The 16473-nt window shown below is 41.3% G+C and overlaps 1 protein-coding gene across 1 annotated transcript in view; it reads left to right on the forward strand.

Moving 5' to 3' along the window:
- The first annotated feature begins 5877 nt into the window (after nt 1-5877).
- The window catches only part of IGF2BP1 (insulin like growth factor 2 mRNA binding protein 1), a 55557-nt gene continuing 44961 nt past the window's right edge, over nt 5878-16473 (forward strand). The window contains exons 1-2 of the mRNA XM_024204784.3: nt 5878-6052; nt 7368-7428. Coding sequence (XP_024060552.1) covers nt 5878-6052; nt 7368-7428 — 236 coding nt within the window. The remainder of the gene's footprint in view (nt 6053-7367; nt 7429-16473) is intronic.

Genomic DNA, 16473 nt, shown 5'->3' on the forward strand with positions numbered 1-16473 from the left:
AACCAAAACTGAACAAAAGCATTTTCATGATACATGTAAATGAAAATGGTGTTTTGTTTTGCTTAAATGACAACCTTTCTTTAAAAGTTTTTAAACCCAAAGAGAGCATCACATTGTTTTAGTCCTGGAGAGCCAGAAACTGAAACTGACTAGAGACAAACCTGAAACTGACCAGTGGAGACTGAATCAAATGCAAAAACAGTAAACAAACAGTGATGAAGAGAAATATAGATTTTCAAAAACTCCATCTTTAAGTTTTAACAATTCAAGCTGGTGTTAGTAACAAAGGTAAGGGAACTTTTTCAGAGGTGATTTGGTTTTTGAGCCAAAGTCCCTTTCAGTGTTTGCTTTGTTTTTGACTGAAGCACCTACAAGTTTATGAAATGTTCAGATCCTCAGGGCAGCTGCAATTGTAACCATTTCCATCTTAAACACTAGTTCTCTTTGATGCAGACGTGTTTCTATGTTTAAGCCTCACATATATTCCTGATTTAAGTGTCCTTTCACAGAAGGAAAGTATATTTCTGATATGTTGTCCTGAATTGCTGATCCTTTTCTACCCCTGTGTTTTGACAAAAAAATTACTAAATGAGCAGATTTTAGTTAAAAATGTTCAGAGAATTAGAGGATATTAATAGGCTAATTCAGACCTTCGTCTGGTGTAAAAGCAAATTGCTAATTTAATACTGAGTTGGATTTCAAACAAATCTGTCAGAACTAGCTATCATCAACTGAATCTTCTGACAGGAGAGCGTCTTTTCCCTATCAGGAATATTTTCTAAACAAACGAAACAAAATATAGTTTAAATTGTGATTCCACTTACAGTAAAATGAAATACTTCACAATTATAGTGGTCCTTATTTCTTTTGTCTTGAATGCTCACTTATCTATTCTACAGGTTCTGGCTTTATATTCAGATCAAGCCAAAGATTTGTTATATAATTGAAATGGTTAATTACAATTAAATGAAAAATAAAACCACCATTTCTTCTTGCTTTATATACTGTGTATTTTATTTAAAGTTCTCAGCACACATTTGTTTGGCACTAGTAATGATACACTTTCAAACTGATACTAATTTAGACTTTTCAAGTTTTTTTTTAAACAAATGTAATATTGTATAAATAAGCTTTTGTTACTGCACAAGCAATTAGAGAAATACATTCATGAAAGGTTCAAATGAGAATTTGTAGAGAACTATTTGCCTTTAACTTGTTCTTGTTTGCTACTAATGTACCAAAAAGATTTCTAACACAGATAATTTATTGGTGTTAATCTGAAACAGAAAATAATAGACTTTAAGTGTGTCTTTTCATAGTAATCCCTGTCATGCACATTTTTTTCCAAAACTTGCAGCATTCCATGCCAAGAAACTTTCCTAAACATCTAAGGAAAAATAATTGTTATACTTGCAGACACATTTTTAAAACTCCGTAAGAACAATTTTTTTGCCTGAGCAAAAGATACCAGAATAAAAATAAAACAAATGCTAAAAATCAGAATATATTTATGAAGACAGAAACCTTAAGCTGATGTAAAAAACAAAAAAGTACAGAAGCTTCCATTCTACATTAGTGCCTCAACCATATACAAAAAATGCAACTGTCTAAAGTGACTTCAAAAAGAAATACAACCATGTTTAGGGAAATATTTAAGAAAAACTACACATTTATAAAACTGGCAGTGTTCTTAAACTGCAGTTAAACTGTTGCTTAAGACATTCATTTTATAAGGACTTCCTTACTGGGTTTTTGTTGCAATTAGTAGCAACATTTAAATTGCCATGAGAAATTGTGTGTCTCATAGTAGATTGGTTTACCAAAAGTATATTTTTTCCCCACATTCAGCTGAGACATGGAAGTTTAACATTGTATGACAGTCTCCTCACACCATCTTCTTGAAGTGAATGAATGCAAGTCTATTTTCCCCAAGTAGATCAATGATTTAGCCTCCTCTTCTGTTTGCATTCCCTAAATACCTTGCATCTGGAATGCTCCACCAAGGGGAAGTCCTTTGACTGATATTCTTTCTTGTTTCAGATCTAAATTAAAGACTTCCCTCTTTGTTTGGATTGTTTTTAGGAGAGGCTCCCTTGATTTCGTTATTTTAAAGGGTAATGTTACATGGGGTCGGTCCTCTGGAAATTAATAAACTACAACAAAAGTATTTTGGTCAAGTTTTGAAAAAGATCTGAACTAAGTAGTGGTCAAAACAACTCATTTATTTTACCTGACTTCATTTATCTCAGACCCATTTCAATGTGAGGTTGCAGAGTTTTCAGATCAGTTGCAAAGAAGAAGTTTTGAAGGGCTTATTCTCTGCACTAGCAAGTTTCTTTAGAAATTTCACTGCTCTGTTCTTTTCACCTGTAAATTTCAAGCTTGAATTACAAACTGAATGCCTTAATAACATGCATATGGCCACAGCAGTTCCCCTGTAAAGAGTCCTCTGGTGAATTTAGTTTGGTTCTTTTAAAAGAGCCAATAAGCAATGCAGCTGGAAGGGAGGAAACAAACTTTATCCTGATGAGCAGTATGCACATTTTTAAAAGAAGGGATCTCGGTATAACAAACTGGTTTAGATGAAGTGGAGGTGAAACATCGTTTTTTAAAAGATTCTAAGACAAAAAGTAATTCACAAGTCATTTTTTATTAAGCTCCTAGGTATCGATTGCATATAATTCACACATTCTGTTGGGTATACGAGTAAATTACATGCAGTAGATAACTATCTTGGAGTGATTTAAAGTTTGTTTACTACCAACCATTGCATGCAAACCCTCATCAAAGCAATCTTTAATATATAAATACTATTTTAAAAACTAAAATCAACTAATTTAAAGATGGAAATGGATTTACAGAGAATAACCAAATTGTTAAGTAGCATATATTGGTAGGGCATGTATCATTCAATTAGTGTCCAAAAAAACCCTCCAAAACCAAAGTAAGAAGTTTAAAGAAATGGTTACCAAAAGCAAAGAAAATGTAAAGTATTTTTATATACCAAAGTTTCTGGGCGATTATCAATGCAGACATAATGCAGATAAAAATCCTTAAACAAGGATTTTCCAGATGAGTTTTACTTGATGGATTAAAATAACTGAAATGCCATGCACATGTTACTAAACTGCTTTTGAAACCTATCCTTAACCTAATTAAATACGTTGCAACGCCCCCCCCCCCCGCCCCGTGGAAAGAAAACACGTATTGGTAAATGTTATTAGGATCTGTTTAATTAAAGACAATAAAAGGGAAGAGCCTGGTATATACTCTTATTGGGAGTTTATAAATCATTTGTTGCCTGTCCGGAATGTGTTAATAACAAATCAGAAAAGGGCAGGGGATTTCCCCCCCTTATTGTCTGTTTCCAACAGTGGATCTTATTGGGTGGTGTTGTTTTTCAAGTCTAGCTAACTTTAAGAATGAGCATCGAGCTCCTCAGTTCAGCCAGCAGTTGGGCGTTTTGTCAACAACACCAACAATGTGTAGCCAGGACTGATCTGCTTCTGCCCAGCATAATCTTTCAACAGAAACAACCTGCAGATGAAGCGGTTACCCCCAAGCTTGCCAAGGAAGGGGTTTATGCCCCAGTCATCCACGCTTAGCTGGCGGATTCCAAAGATGCAATACACCCATGCCTCCCTCTCTGCCACACGACCCACCAGCTCCGCACCGGGGCTTTTGCACTGAGATCCCAGCTAGCAAAGGGACTGGCCAACAACTTGTTGCCTTGGGGGGGATAACTGGCGCCTCTGCTGAGCCACTTTTGCGGCGGCACCCCTTTTCCCTTGGGAATCTGGAAGGGGGTTGTAAATTATTCCTCTCCGCAGCTTCCTTCCTCTCCCGGTGTTTTACTGACGGGGCTGGCCTCAAACCAGGCTATTGTAGGAACTGAAAGAGATCTACCCCCATCTTGGTGACTTAACTTACAAGATCATGGACTCTTGAGCCTTTCCCCCTCCTCCCCCAGACAATGAAGGGAACGCCACTCCCAGGCGGCAGCTGCCAAGACCCTTCCCCACTCCGCATCAGAACGCGCGTGGGAGCCCCCGCAAGGGGGGGACGACACGCGTGACGTTTGCCACGAGGGGGTGGGTGTGAAGCGGAAGCATTTTGTATGGATGCTCAAGGGGGGGTCGGGGTGTTGGTTGGTTTCACAGCGATCAGCTACTACACACCGGCTTCCACTCCATTCATGAAATCTAACCTCAGCGCCTGGGGAAGGAATGAACACAAGGGGCTCTCTTCACACCCACCTCTCTTTTTTTTGGGGGGGGGAGAGGAATGATTTCGGCTGTTGCTATTTTAAACCGCCCCTAAAAATAAAGTCTGCAAAGAAGAAAGGCTGAGACTGGGGCAAGCCGGAAAGAGGGGGGGGGACGATTGGGAGCTTGATGCCCGATTCCGTTGCAATCCAGAGAACCCCAGAGACGGGAAAGACGAATTAGCTCCCCCCCCCGGCCTGGGATGAGTGACATTTTCCAGGGCATTCTAAGCCCAAGCCATTCCCCTGTTGCTACCATCCTGGAGGGGTTCGACCCTCTCGCTTCTTGGCTGATCAAAACATGCGCCCTTTGGAGGAAAAAAAAGAAAAGAAAAGACCATGTGCATGGTCCTGTGTGTCTCCCCTCCCCCCACGGTGCTCTCAACGCATGGAGCATGCAAAGAAGCACAAATCGCTGCAAGGGAGGGGGGGGGGGGGGAGCCAGGGCTTCATTCATTCACCCTTCTCTCCGCAACGTGGTCTCTGTGCCTGTCCTTCGTGCAGAGAGGGGCGGTGAGTTCCTGGAGAAATTCCTCCCAGGGTCCCCAAGATGGCTTGATTTCTCGCCCACCCCCCAAAGCTTAGAGATCCTCGACAGAAGATTGCAAAGAATAAAGGGACCCATCTTCCTGTCCGTCCTAGGGAGCCATCCTAGATGAGATCAGCTCCCCCCCCCTCCCCCAGCACCTCTTTTCTCCGGATCGAGGGGTTTTTATGGTCCCCTTCCCCACGGACACTGTCCCCACACTGCTTGCAGAGTGTGGTGGAGCTGATCCCTATGCAAAGCCTCCCCCTCCCCCTGGCGCCAGGGAAGCCACCTCTCTCCTTTGATTAAGAAGTTTACACCGGGCAAATCCCATTCAAGCCCTGGGAAGCCATGGGGGGAGGGTAGCCAGGCTGGGGGTGGGTGGGCTTGATGTTTAGAGAAGGCCGAGAGGGAAGGGGGAGGGGGGAAGCTGGAGGGACGCTTGCTGAGATGAAGCCAAGGTCCCCAAATCTAAAGGCTGCCTTGGCCAATTGTAAATACAACAGTAATGTATTTATTATGGTTATTTTTTTTAAATAAAGGGTCAGGCTCCCCTGGCTGTAGCCGCCCCTCCCACGGCAGGGGCTGGGCTTTCGGCACCACCACGTGGCTTCCTCTTGCAAACATTTTCACTCATTTTTTCAGGTCGATTTTATTTAGAGGCGGTGCCAGGCAAACGTCCTGTGACACACGAGTGCGACTCAAAGGAGTTGGGGGGCCGGACGAAAAACAGCCGCACTTTTCCCCAGCCCGCCATCCCAGTTGAACCAACCCACTCCCCCATTGAGCTTGTAATCACCAGGAATCCCACCTCCTCCCCCCCTCCCCAGCCCCTGCCCAGAGGAAAAGCCTAAAAAAAACAACCACCACCAAACACCCAACAACTCGCTTTCCCAGTTGTTGGGCTCCAGTTTGAATTGGGAACTTTCCCTTTTTCTGTAAAGTGTGGGGGTGTCTTTTTTGTTCTTAAAGAATCTGTAAAGAAAAGTTGTTTCCCCCCCCCCCCCCCCCCCTCCCCCCCCCCCCCCCCCCCCCTTCCCTCTCTTAACACCCACCCACCGACCATCCACATCTCTTGTGCTCCACCATGAACAAGCTGTACATTGGGAACCTAAACGAAAACGTTACTCCAGGCGATTTGGAGAAAGTCTTCAATGACCACAAGATCTCCTTCAGTGGTCAGTTTCTGGTGAAATCGGGCTATGCCTTTGTGGATTGCCCTGATGAGCAATGGGCTATGAAAGCCATCGAAACTTTTTCTGGTAAGCAGATTATCTCTCTCTCTCGCTCTCTTCCCCTCCCCCCCCCCTTTCTTCCTTTCTGGTTTTGCACCAAATCTCTTAGCCCCTGCAAAATAATACCAATGGGGGGGGGCTCTGCTGTTCTACCCTCCCTCCCTTCTTTCTCACGGCTCCCCCAGTTCATCTCTGATGAACGCACCCACTCAGCCATGGCCCTCCTTGTTTCGCCAGCGGGCCGGATCCCCTGGCGTTTCCCAGGGCCTTACACGGATCGCCTTGAAGCAACCAAAATCACGAAACAGTCTCCTTCTTCCCCCCCCCTCGCCTCCCCCCCAATCCAGCAAATCGGGTGGGTGCGACGAAGGCCACGCGGGGCCAGCACCAGCAAAGCCGCGCGTGGGGGAGCTGAGATCCCCGATTCCCACCCACCCCCCGACTAGCTTGGGAGACCGATTCTCCCCTCTGCTGCCCCCCCTTTGCCTTCCACCTCCAGCCAGAGCACCCCGTATCCGGGCTGGGGGGGGGGTCCCCCTGGATCCAGCCCCTCCCTCCAAGCAGCGCCAGGCCATTCGGGGTTCCCAGCAGCCTTTCCCTGCCCCCCCAGCTTGGCTCCCCACAAGGCGTGGGGGTCGTAATCCGTGTGTGGGGGGTCCCATCTGCAGGAGGGGAGGGGGGCGTGGGACTTTAGCCATTTTGATTTGAACGTGGGGTTTCCTGGGGCATATGTGTTGTAGCGCGAAGGTCGCCATGCTGTGTTTCTCATAGAGAGAAACTACTAGGGAAGCAAATAATTTTTTTTTTGCTGATGCCAGGATCGCTCCAACTCGGATCCTCCTTTTCTACCCCTTCTCCCCCCCTCCCCCAAATAAATAAATCAGTTGCAAGGCCGATCTCCCCATTTTGAAGGGAGAAATCCCTTCATTTCATTGAGTAACATTTTATCTTTTCAGCCCTGGTGTGAAAAAACTCTGCCCCTGAGAGCCCTACACAGAAAGAAGCAGCAGCAAAGAATGGATCTTAACATTTAATTCCTTTTTCTTTCGCTGAAACAGACTTCTCTGTTCAAAACACAGCTCAGGGCGAGCAAAGGAATCAAATGTTCCTAAGCAGCATTGTCCAGGGAGTAACTGGCCAGTACCTCCCCATGTTCCCCAGCTTGAAACCAGTTTTGTATTTAATAAAGTGCACTGGCAGAGGAATCAGAACATGTATTTGTGCTGTGTGGCCCATCGTAATTGGAATTAAAATGAAAAGCTTTAGGGGCAAGAATGTTACCCAAACCTTTCTGCATCCCACCCCTGCTCAGATTTAAAAAAAAGACACATTTTGTTTTTAGGGAAAGTGGAGCTACATGGAAAACAGCTAGAGATTGAACATTCAGTACCCAAAAAGCAAAGGTAATAGTGTTCTAATTCCTCTTGTTTTTCCCTGTTGGAAGGTTATAGCTAAACTAATGGGGGGGGGGGGGTTTGGGGGGGGGGATTTATCATCACAATTATGGGCATGTGAAATTAAATTTAAGAGGGGATTGTTGGGTTTTAGAGCTGCCCAAAGCTAGGCATGAGTCAATTCTGATGATCAACTTTTACATGTTGTCTTTGTTTGTTTAAGTTACTTTGAAAGTAAGTTTAAAAAAAAAAAAGATACTAAATAGTGGTTTGGCCAAGTTGGTGTATGGCTGAGATCTCGCTGAAGGCTCCCTGCTGTTTTGTTCACTTTGAAATACCTTTTACACATTTTTAAAATGTCTCACCTAATATTTTAAAAAAAGTTAAATTGGATTTTTTTTTTAAAAATTGGGGCTTGTTTTCACATTTCATGCGAAGGCGTAGTTTAAATTAAGGAAATTGACCCAGCGTCTGGTAGAAAAGAACTCTCACTGAACTATAATTATTAAATTTCCTTTATCTTTACTTTAAACATGAAAATGTGTCTCCCTTCTTTACAAGTATAATTTCTTCCACTAGATTTTTTTCAGAAGTCTACAATCTTCTCCATGTTCTTGGCCTTTTGTTGTTGGGTGTTCACCTTGGGCTGACAATTTATTCTGGTTACCAGCAGATATGTTGCAGTTTAGGGCAGATCCAACATGAAGAAGAAGAAATATTTTCTAGAAAAGATACATTTCCCCTACCCCACAGGAAGCAGGCGAGTTGGCCCAAAATACAAATAGTCTACGTTGAATTCTAGCAGAATCTGTAATATGCTTGATCCACGTGACCAGGCAGTTACTTCAACAACAGAGCAGGAGGGAGGTGGCTTCTTAAAAGATTGTTTTAGCTTTTTTATGACTGAAAAAATATACCTGAAGACTCCAGTGGAATCTGCCTTACTAGCAAAGGGTAAGCCTTAATTTTTGCTTTCCCAGCTCTCTTTTTTCCCCCATTTGTTGGCCTTTTAAAATTACCCACCAATATGTCCATTCAATCCTAGAGACTGCAGGGCTGAAAGCAGGGTGTTCTATGGGTCAGTGAGACCCAGTAGGTTTAGCTCAAACCTCAAAACCGATCTAATCATTTAATGTAAAATATTTTAGCAGTAAGCCCCCAACGCATGCATTGATGATCACTATTGCATATTACAGTATTCAAAGACTTGGTTGTGGTGTAAATTTCGATTGAATGAAATGTTATTGGAAAGGCAATTACAGTATGAGAGGTAACATTATAAAATCGAAAAAAAGTCTGTTTTTTTTTTTTTCTCGTAGCACTGCTAGAAAATCAATAGGTTGTGTGGAACACAGTAGACTTCAAGTTATTTCTTAGTTCACTTTCTCCCAACCCTTTTCAGAAGTTATTAACAATATCAAAGAACAGCTATACTCAGTAGGTTGTGTGGAACACAGTAGATTTCAAGATATTGCTTAGTTTGCTTTCTCCTAACCCTTTTCAGACTTTATTAATAATGTCAAAGAGCTATTCTTTAATGTAAACACAGTGTAATTCAAACAAATTGTGGCTTAAAGTTTATAATAAGAGGAATCAGACCTAAGATTAGTTAGCAATTTTTAGTGAGAAACAAGAGAAATAAAATTAATTACATATAGAATCTATATGCCATAGTGTGGTGGTTTTATATACACACACACATATATATGTGTTCACACATACACACACTGTCTGCTTTATTTAAAGCTACAGAAGCCATTTTTGATGTTGACGTTCTCCTTAAAGTGCTTAACTTCAAATAACTTTTATTAATACAATATTGTGGTGGTGTTCAAGTTGGATATATTCTCCTATCACTTAACTATGGTTTGATAAAGTAACTTTGTCTCAGTTTCCTAAGACAGGCTTGTATTTCTGTTTTTTCTAAAAATGTTAGTAAACTTTGAAATTTTTAGACAAATATAATCTTTACTAGATGGTATACCATATTTTTTCTCTTTTTTAAATACAGAGTGATATTATGTTAGAGGTGGTGTTTCTATGTGAGTTTATTCTTCTGGTTGTTTTGAGTTTGGATTTTCCAGTCTAAAGACATATAGAACAGAATTAGTTAATTAAGTAGGATAGGCAAGGATTCAATCAGATGTTCTTACTGTGATTTCTTAAAAATAAAATGAAATAAAACCTGACAAGGTTGTTAAGTACAGAAATTTTTAAAAAATAAAGTTACATTCACTCATTTACTTTTCTGAGAATTTTAAAAATAAAAGTTGATTTATGGATTGGATCTGTTTGATTAGAAATTAAAAATAATAATGCTCAATAATACTGAAGGATATTTTTGGAAATGAATGTATTTGATTAAACTTCATATAGTGAATGCATCTTTCATGAGGGTTTCCTTTCTTCTTTAAAATGTTTCTTCTCTTCTCCTCACTTCTAATATAAATATGAATTAAAATATGCAGAATAAACTAACAGTACACAAGAGAATTGTTGGTATGTATTTCTGCCCCCAAAATATAAGAGAAACACATTCATTTTGTTAATGCTGATAGGAAACCATTTTAAATAAATACTTTTAAAATATTAGGTTAAAAAGAAAGAAAACACTCTGATGCTAAATATACAATGTCATTGTTTGGAGATTAATAAAACTTTCAGTTTTATAATATTAATCTTGCTTAGGTTAAAGTTTCTCTCATTGCTATTCTGTGACTTTACTGAGGAGGAGTTGGCAAAATTAGGAATTATGGTTTAAAAAGAAAACACAAAAAACCTGAAAAATTGTGTGTGTGTGAAAGGCTTACTGAAGAAATGTTCCCTTCAATAAATGAATTTTTACCCCCAAACCCCTATAAGATTAAGAAATGTTTTAGGGGGGTAGATCTGTCTGAAACTAAAAAGACTTAAGTGGATAGATTTGAAAAAAAGAATGAATGAATAAAGGGTGGGGGGGAGAAAGAAAGAATGAAAGAAGTGAATCCATCAAGCAAACATTCCAAATATGAGGAATGTGGAAGTGAGTAGCCCAGAGAGAATGAAACTTAGTAATTGGGGGAAATAGTGAATATGGCTGATAACAGCCAATACACTTAAAACTAAAAGGATTTGCACAGGTTATTTTTAAGCAAAGGCAACTTGTAAAGAACAGATACAGTTAGAAAAGTTTGTCCCCCCAAACAGAAGAAGGAAATTTATTAATTACAAGCAGATATTTAATTGTCTGCTGCATTGCTCTGGATATAATGTAACAAGTTTGCTTGAGGGGGGTTGTATTACCTTTTTTTCCCAGTTTTTGTTTCAAGTTAATACCTGTGTAGAAATATTATTTTGTACATGCATAATCCCATTATGAGTGTGTTCATAATGAAATATTTTAAAACTTTGTTTAAACAGCAAGTGGCACCTTTTTCTTTTAAAGTATTAGTTGACAAAAATTGCATCTTACTCGCTTCTGATTTCTTGGGTCTACAAAAAGTTCATAGAAAATCTAGATCTTTTTTTTTTTTAATTTGGGAAAACTTTCTTGAATGTTGAGACAAATTAAATTTATAATCCATTCTTGAGGTTATGTACCTCCTGCAAATCAGAGATGGTTAACTTTTTAAAGGTTCTGCCTTTCCAGAGAAGTTAGCACCATTCTTGTTCAGAGCAGTTTCTGAAAGTTTAAATGCCTGAGATAAGGAAAAAAAACTTCCCTTTTAATATTCTAAGCTTTTATTTAAGATCTCCTTTTTGGTTATCTTCATAGGTTCTCTTTGGACTTAGTACATTTAAATCAGTGATTATTAATACTGATTACTACACCCTCAATAGCTGTAGTAAATGAACACTGTTGGTGATTTCCAACCATGAAGGATAGAAATAATTTGTCAGTTCCATGTTCTTCTGGAGTAAATTTGAAAAATTAGGTGTAAAGTTTTGATCACTTGAGATGTGCGCAATTTTAATATGACTGAAAATAAAAGATAATCTTAACAATTTACAGTTTGAAGCAATTGGCTCACCGCTTATTTCCCAGTAAGCAAGTGTCTGCCATAAGTTGCAACTTAATTGCAAACTTTCTAGCCTCAGCTTTTGGACCAATGAAAAATGAAGACCTGTAGATGCCCTTTCTGAATCGGTTTCTCCAATAGAGATTGATGATACTTTTGCCTTTTAGATTAAAACCATTTAAAAATAAATAAATACGGTATTTTTTTCTCCTTAAAAAAGTTACAGCTTTAACAATTTAGACACTTAAGAAGGCATCCGTCCCCCTTCCTCCCCCCAGATATAGAAATGTTAATGTTTTCCAGAATGTGCCACTAGGACCTAGGAAAGTTCAGAAAGCAGGAGAGGCTGTTGAAAAATAAGATTGAGTTAGTCCAGTGTTTGAAATTCCAGGCTGAAGAAACAGAAAGAATCCCCTTCTACCTCTAGTAGTAATTTACAGGTTTCAGAGTAGCAGCCGTGTTAGTCTGTATCCGCAAAAAGAACAGGAGTACTTGTGGCACCTTAGAGACTAACAAATTTGTTAGTCTCTAAGGTGCCACAAGTACTCCTGTTCTTTTAGTAATTTACAGGTTTTCCTGACTTAATGAATGGAAGATACCTCACTCAGTGTCAGTGTGTAAAAGGTTTTCAGTCTCCATTAATGATGCCATTGTTTTTTTTAAACACCTCTCCCTCTTTCCCCCCCCCTCCCGATTTTGTGGCAACTTGAGAGTCTCTTAGAGCGTAGATGTTGCTTTTGCAAACTAGAAAGTGTGAAAAAAATGTTGATGATGAAGGAATGATGCGTGTAAAACTGTTTTGTGAATACCAAGGGATTCTTTAGCATGTTTCTCTTACAGTAGAGAGTAGGGCAGATGAATTGGGATGATGAAGACTTTAACAGTGATCGGAAAAGCTTAAACTGTACTGCACATGATTTCCTGAAAAACAAACCAACCAACCCAACAAAACACAAAACAAAACCTACCCAGAAAGTCATTGATAAGTTGTTTTCTGATTTAGATGGGGTAATGTTTTCAAAAGGGTCTAAGGGCTTATCTACACTACCGGCCAGATCAATGGGTAGCGATCGATCCAGCGGGGGTCAATTTATCGTGACACGATAAATCAACCGCCAATCGCTCTAGCGTCGACTCCGGTACTCCACTTCAGCGAGAAGACACCATGGTAAGTAGATCTAAGTACATCAACTTCAGCTACGTTATTCACATAACTGAAGTTGCGTAACTTAGATCGATTCCCCCCGCCCTCCCGTAGTGACCAGCCCTGAGTGACTTAGAAGCTCACGTCTCATTTTCAAAAGTGTCTTAGACACTTGGGTACCTAAATCCAAGACTCATAAGTCACTTTTGAAACTGAGACATGAGCTCCTAAGTCACTTAGGACTTGTCTACACTTAAACCACTCAGCGCTTCAGTGTAGACGCTACCTGTGCCAATGGAGGGTTTCTCCCCCTTGCGTAGGTAATACATCTATCTCCCCGAGAGGCAGTAGCTAGCTCGAATTCTTCCGTCCACCTACCACTGTCTGCACAGGGACTGAGGTGCATTTTCTACACTCCGGGCAATGTAATTATACCAACCTAATTGTCTAGTGTAGACCAGCCCTTAGGCACGTTTGAAAATTCTGCCCCTGTTGTCAATGTTCTGTCAGTCTTGTCCGTGAGCCCGCTTGTTCTTCTGAATTCTTATTCCACCTGCTTTTGGTTTGAAACCTGTGAATGAACAGGGAGGGTCTTCCAGAAAGGAATGCTGATACTTTTAAAAAAAGGTACTTAACATGCAAAGTTTAAAAATGTTTAAAATAAGAAGGGAGAAGAGGAATATAGGATTTGCCATACTAGATAAGACCAGGGGTTCATCTAATCCAGGGTCTTGTCTCCAGTAGCAGTTAGTACCAGCTGTTTCGGGGGATGTTGTAAGAAACCTTGCAGAAGGCAGTTATGGACTAGTCTGTTTAGGGAAAGTTTCTTCCTAATTGTATCAGTCAGAGGTTGGATGACGCCCTGAAGCTTGAGGGTGTATATAAAATCCAAACTTTTTTTTTCATTCTTGCTACAATTCTGGGTGTTCTTGTTATCCTCAGAAGTGTCCAGGTCTCTTGGGAATCCAGCTAGGAAAACGTTTTTAGGATTTAATTATAGCTGCTTGTTTTACTCTACAAGTTCCAAAGTGTAGCTGGAGTGATGCAGGCTGCATGAGGCATATATCCCTTGTTACCAGACTGAATGTTGCTGGAAAGTATTTCTGAAATGTCTTAGAATAAGAGTTCAGACAGAGAACACTGGAAGAGAGAGAACTCGCCATGTGTTATATTCATTGATAAGATGATCAGCTGCGATAGACTTTTAGAATAGCTAGTCGACCCTCATTCACTTTTCAGCAGAATTCTTCCAATTTCTATCAGTCCAAGCTTTGAAACTGGATATTTATAGGGGTGAAAGAATGGAAAACATCTAAAACTCCTCCAGCCAAACAGAGTCTCCTCTACACTTTCCTGGTGACGGTGTCCATGTGAAATTTGAGGGCTTGCTTACGTGAGAAAGTTAATTTAAAGTGTTACTTTGAAGTGATTTAGTTAAAACCAGTGCAAACTCTTATTTTGATTGAAAACTGGCTTAATGTAGTTCAGTTTAGACCAAATCCTAATCAGTTGAAGATCAACTACTATATGCTACTCTTAGGTGGCTACACTACAAAGTTTGGTTGGCTTACCTACATTGCTCAGGGCTGTGACAAATTTCATGGCCCATGCAACGTAATTCAGCCAACCTAAGCTGTGGTGTAGACATCTTTAGGTCAACGGATCAGGGGGTAGCCGTGTTCGTCTGTATCCACAAAAACAACGAGGAGTCCGGTGGCACCTTAAAGACGAACAGATTTATTTGGGCATGAGCTTTCGTGGGTAAAAAACCCACTTCTTCTGAAGATAAATCTGTTCGTCTTTAAGGTGCTCACCGGACTCCTCGTTGGTGTTTTTTAGGTCAACGGAATAATTCGTATGTTGCAGCTGTGCTGCTGGAGTGGTTTAAATGTAGCCTAAATGAAATGAGCAGTTTTCTTGCCCAGAGAAGGCCAGGGATAGAGAAGGCACACAGTATTCTGGTTTGCATCCAGCAAAGCACGTGTTTAAGCAGTGACTAGTTCCATTGACTTAATTGGACTGTTCGTTTGCTTCAAGCTAAGCACTTACTTTCTGTGCTTTGGATCGGGGCCAGGCTGCTTAGGGCCCCTGGTTGGCTCATTTAGTTCATCCCCCTTCCCCCACCTCCCCACAGGGGGCAATGCAGAATTGTTCCCTACAGTCTGTTTGCTGGGGCTTTGTCCAGCCTAGTTTTAAAGTGTCTCAAACAATGGGGCACTTTCTCAGTTTATTGTGGGGGAGATTTTCAAAGGCACAAAGAGAAGCTGGGTCCACGACTCTCAGTGGGAGTTAAGCACGTTTGAAAATCTTACCCGGAGTGCCCAAGTCACTTAGGAGCCTACGTGCCCTTTTCAAATGTGACTCAGGCACTTAGGCGCCTAAATCTTGTTGAAAGGCTATGGGATTTAGGCTCTTAAGTGTTTATCCCCTTTGAAAAATACGACTTAGGCTCCTAAGTCACTTAGGTGCTTTTGACATTTCTACCCCTCTTATTTGTGCCTGTAGCCTCTGCCGCTCCTGCTTTTGCAGTTGCCCTGAATTGTCCCCTTTCCAGCTTTCTTTCCAGCCCCCCCCCCCAGGGGGGGGTTCCCCAACAGGCCTTGCACTAATATCTGAACAGTGGAAGACATTTTATTGAGCTTCTTGACGGAGCCTAGTGAAGAGGTGGGGGAGGGGCACAGGTAGGACTACAGCAGCGGAGATGGGTAGCAGGCACAGGTGTTTCTAATGTCACCGTTTGCTAGCCCTAATCCTGAGATGAGGGCAGCTAGAAGCAAGCATGCTGCTGGTGGACTGGTTCATCCTTAATTCATGCCCTGCCTCCTCTCCAAAAGGGCAGCTCAAGACGGGGAGTCCAAGCTTGTCTCCAAAAAACCAAACCAAACCCCAACCCTCACAAGAGGGCTCCTGATCCTGCAGGAAATGGGTCATTTATTTTATTGTAACTGTCCCTGGTGAGCCATGACATGGTTGGAGCTGAAATTTCACACTTTTCTGGCTGCTGTAGGGGTGACCATCGACACACGTGAAGGTGATTAAAAAAGTCAGACACCGGGGTGGGGTTTTTTTGTTTTTTTATAGAGCAATCCACACACACACACACACACACACACACACACACACACGCACACACACGTTTGACACACTAACATATAACAAGGGAGCCCCTCAGCTCTGGCGAAACTCCACATCTGGTGTAGCGAGATGCAAGTCCTGAGTCGGTTTGGTTCAATTCAATTGAGCTGTGCAAAAAAAAATGGGGGGGGGGGGTTTGCTCCGAAGAGGAGCTTGGTGTATTTCATTTTATAAAGTCAATTGCATAGATCCTATGGTTATGGGCTCCATTAATAGACCCCAAGGTAGACAAGAAAATAATGATTGAGAGCCAAATTTTTTTAAGAACCAGGGCTAGATTTTTCACCTCCCATTTAAGCATCTAACTAGAAGCCACCTTTTCAAAAATGTTCAGCACCCAGGGGGCTGAGCGCTCAAGAAAATCTTCAAAAAGAACAGGAGTACTTGTGGCACCTTAGAGACTAACAAATTTATTAGAGCATAAGCTTTCGTGGGCTACAGCCCACTTCTTCGGAGGCATATAGAGTGAAACATATTGAGATATATATACACACATACAGAGAGCATGAGCATGAAAATCTTGCCCTCCATGGCCCAGAGATGCTCCCCAGGAGGCATTGAAAAGACTTGGAGAGTTCCTTTGAAGTCTTCCCAGCTCCGCTGTTGTGATGAGCTTGGGATGCTGTGGAAGAGTGAGGGAATTTAGCCTGCCAACCCTATGGATGCACAAGATCCATGGCCACAGACCCTCCCTACAAGTCCCAGGGAGGGTTAGCTCCTCCATTCTGCCCCTTGCTTTCTTTTAAAACAGATGCCCCCTTTCTCCCCCCAAGAAGG

The sequence above is a fragment of the Terrapene carolina genome, unplaced genomic scaffold (assembly GCF_002925995.2).
Source record: "Terrapene carolina triunguis isolate 2854851 unplaced genomic scaffold, T_m_triunguis-2.0 Scaffold193, whole genome shotgun sequence".
NCBI classification, from domain to species: Eukaryota; Metazoa; Chordata; order Testudines; family Emydidae; genus Terrapene; species Terrapene triunguis.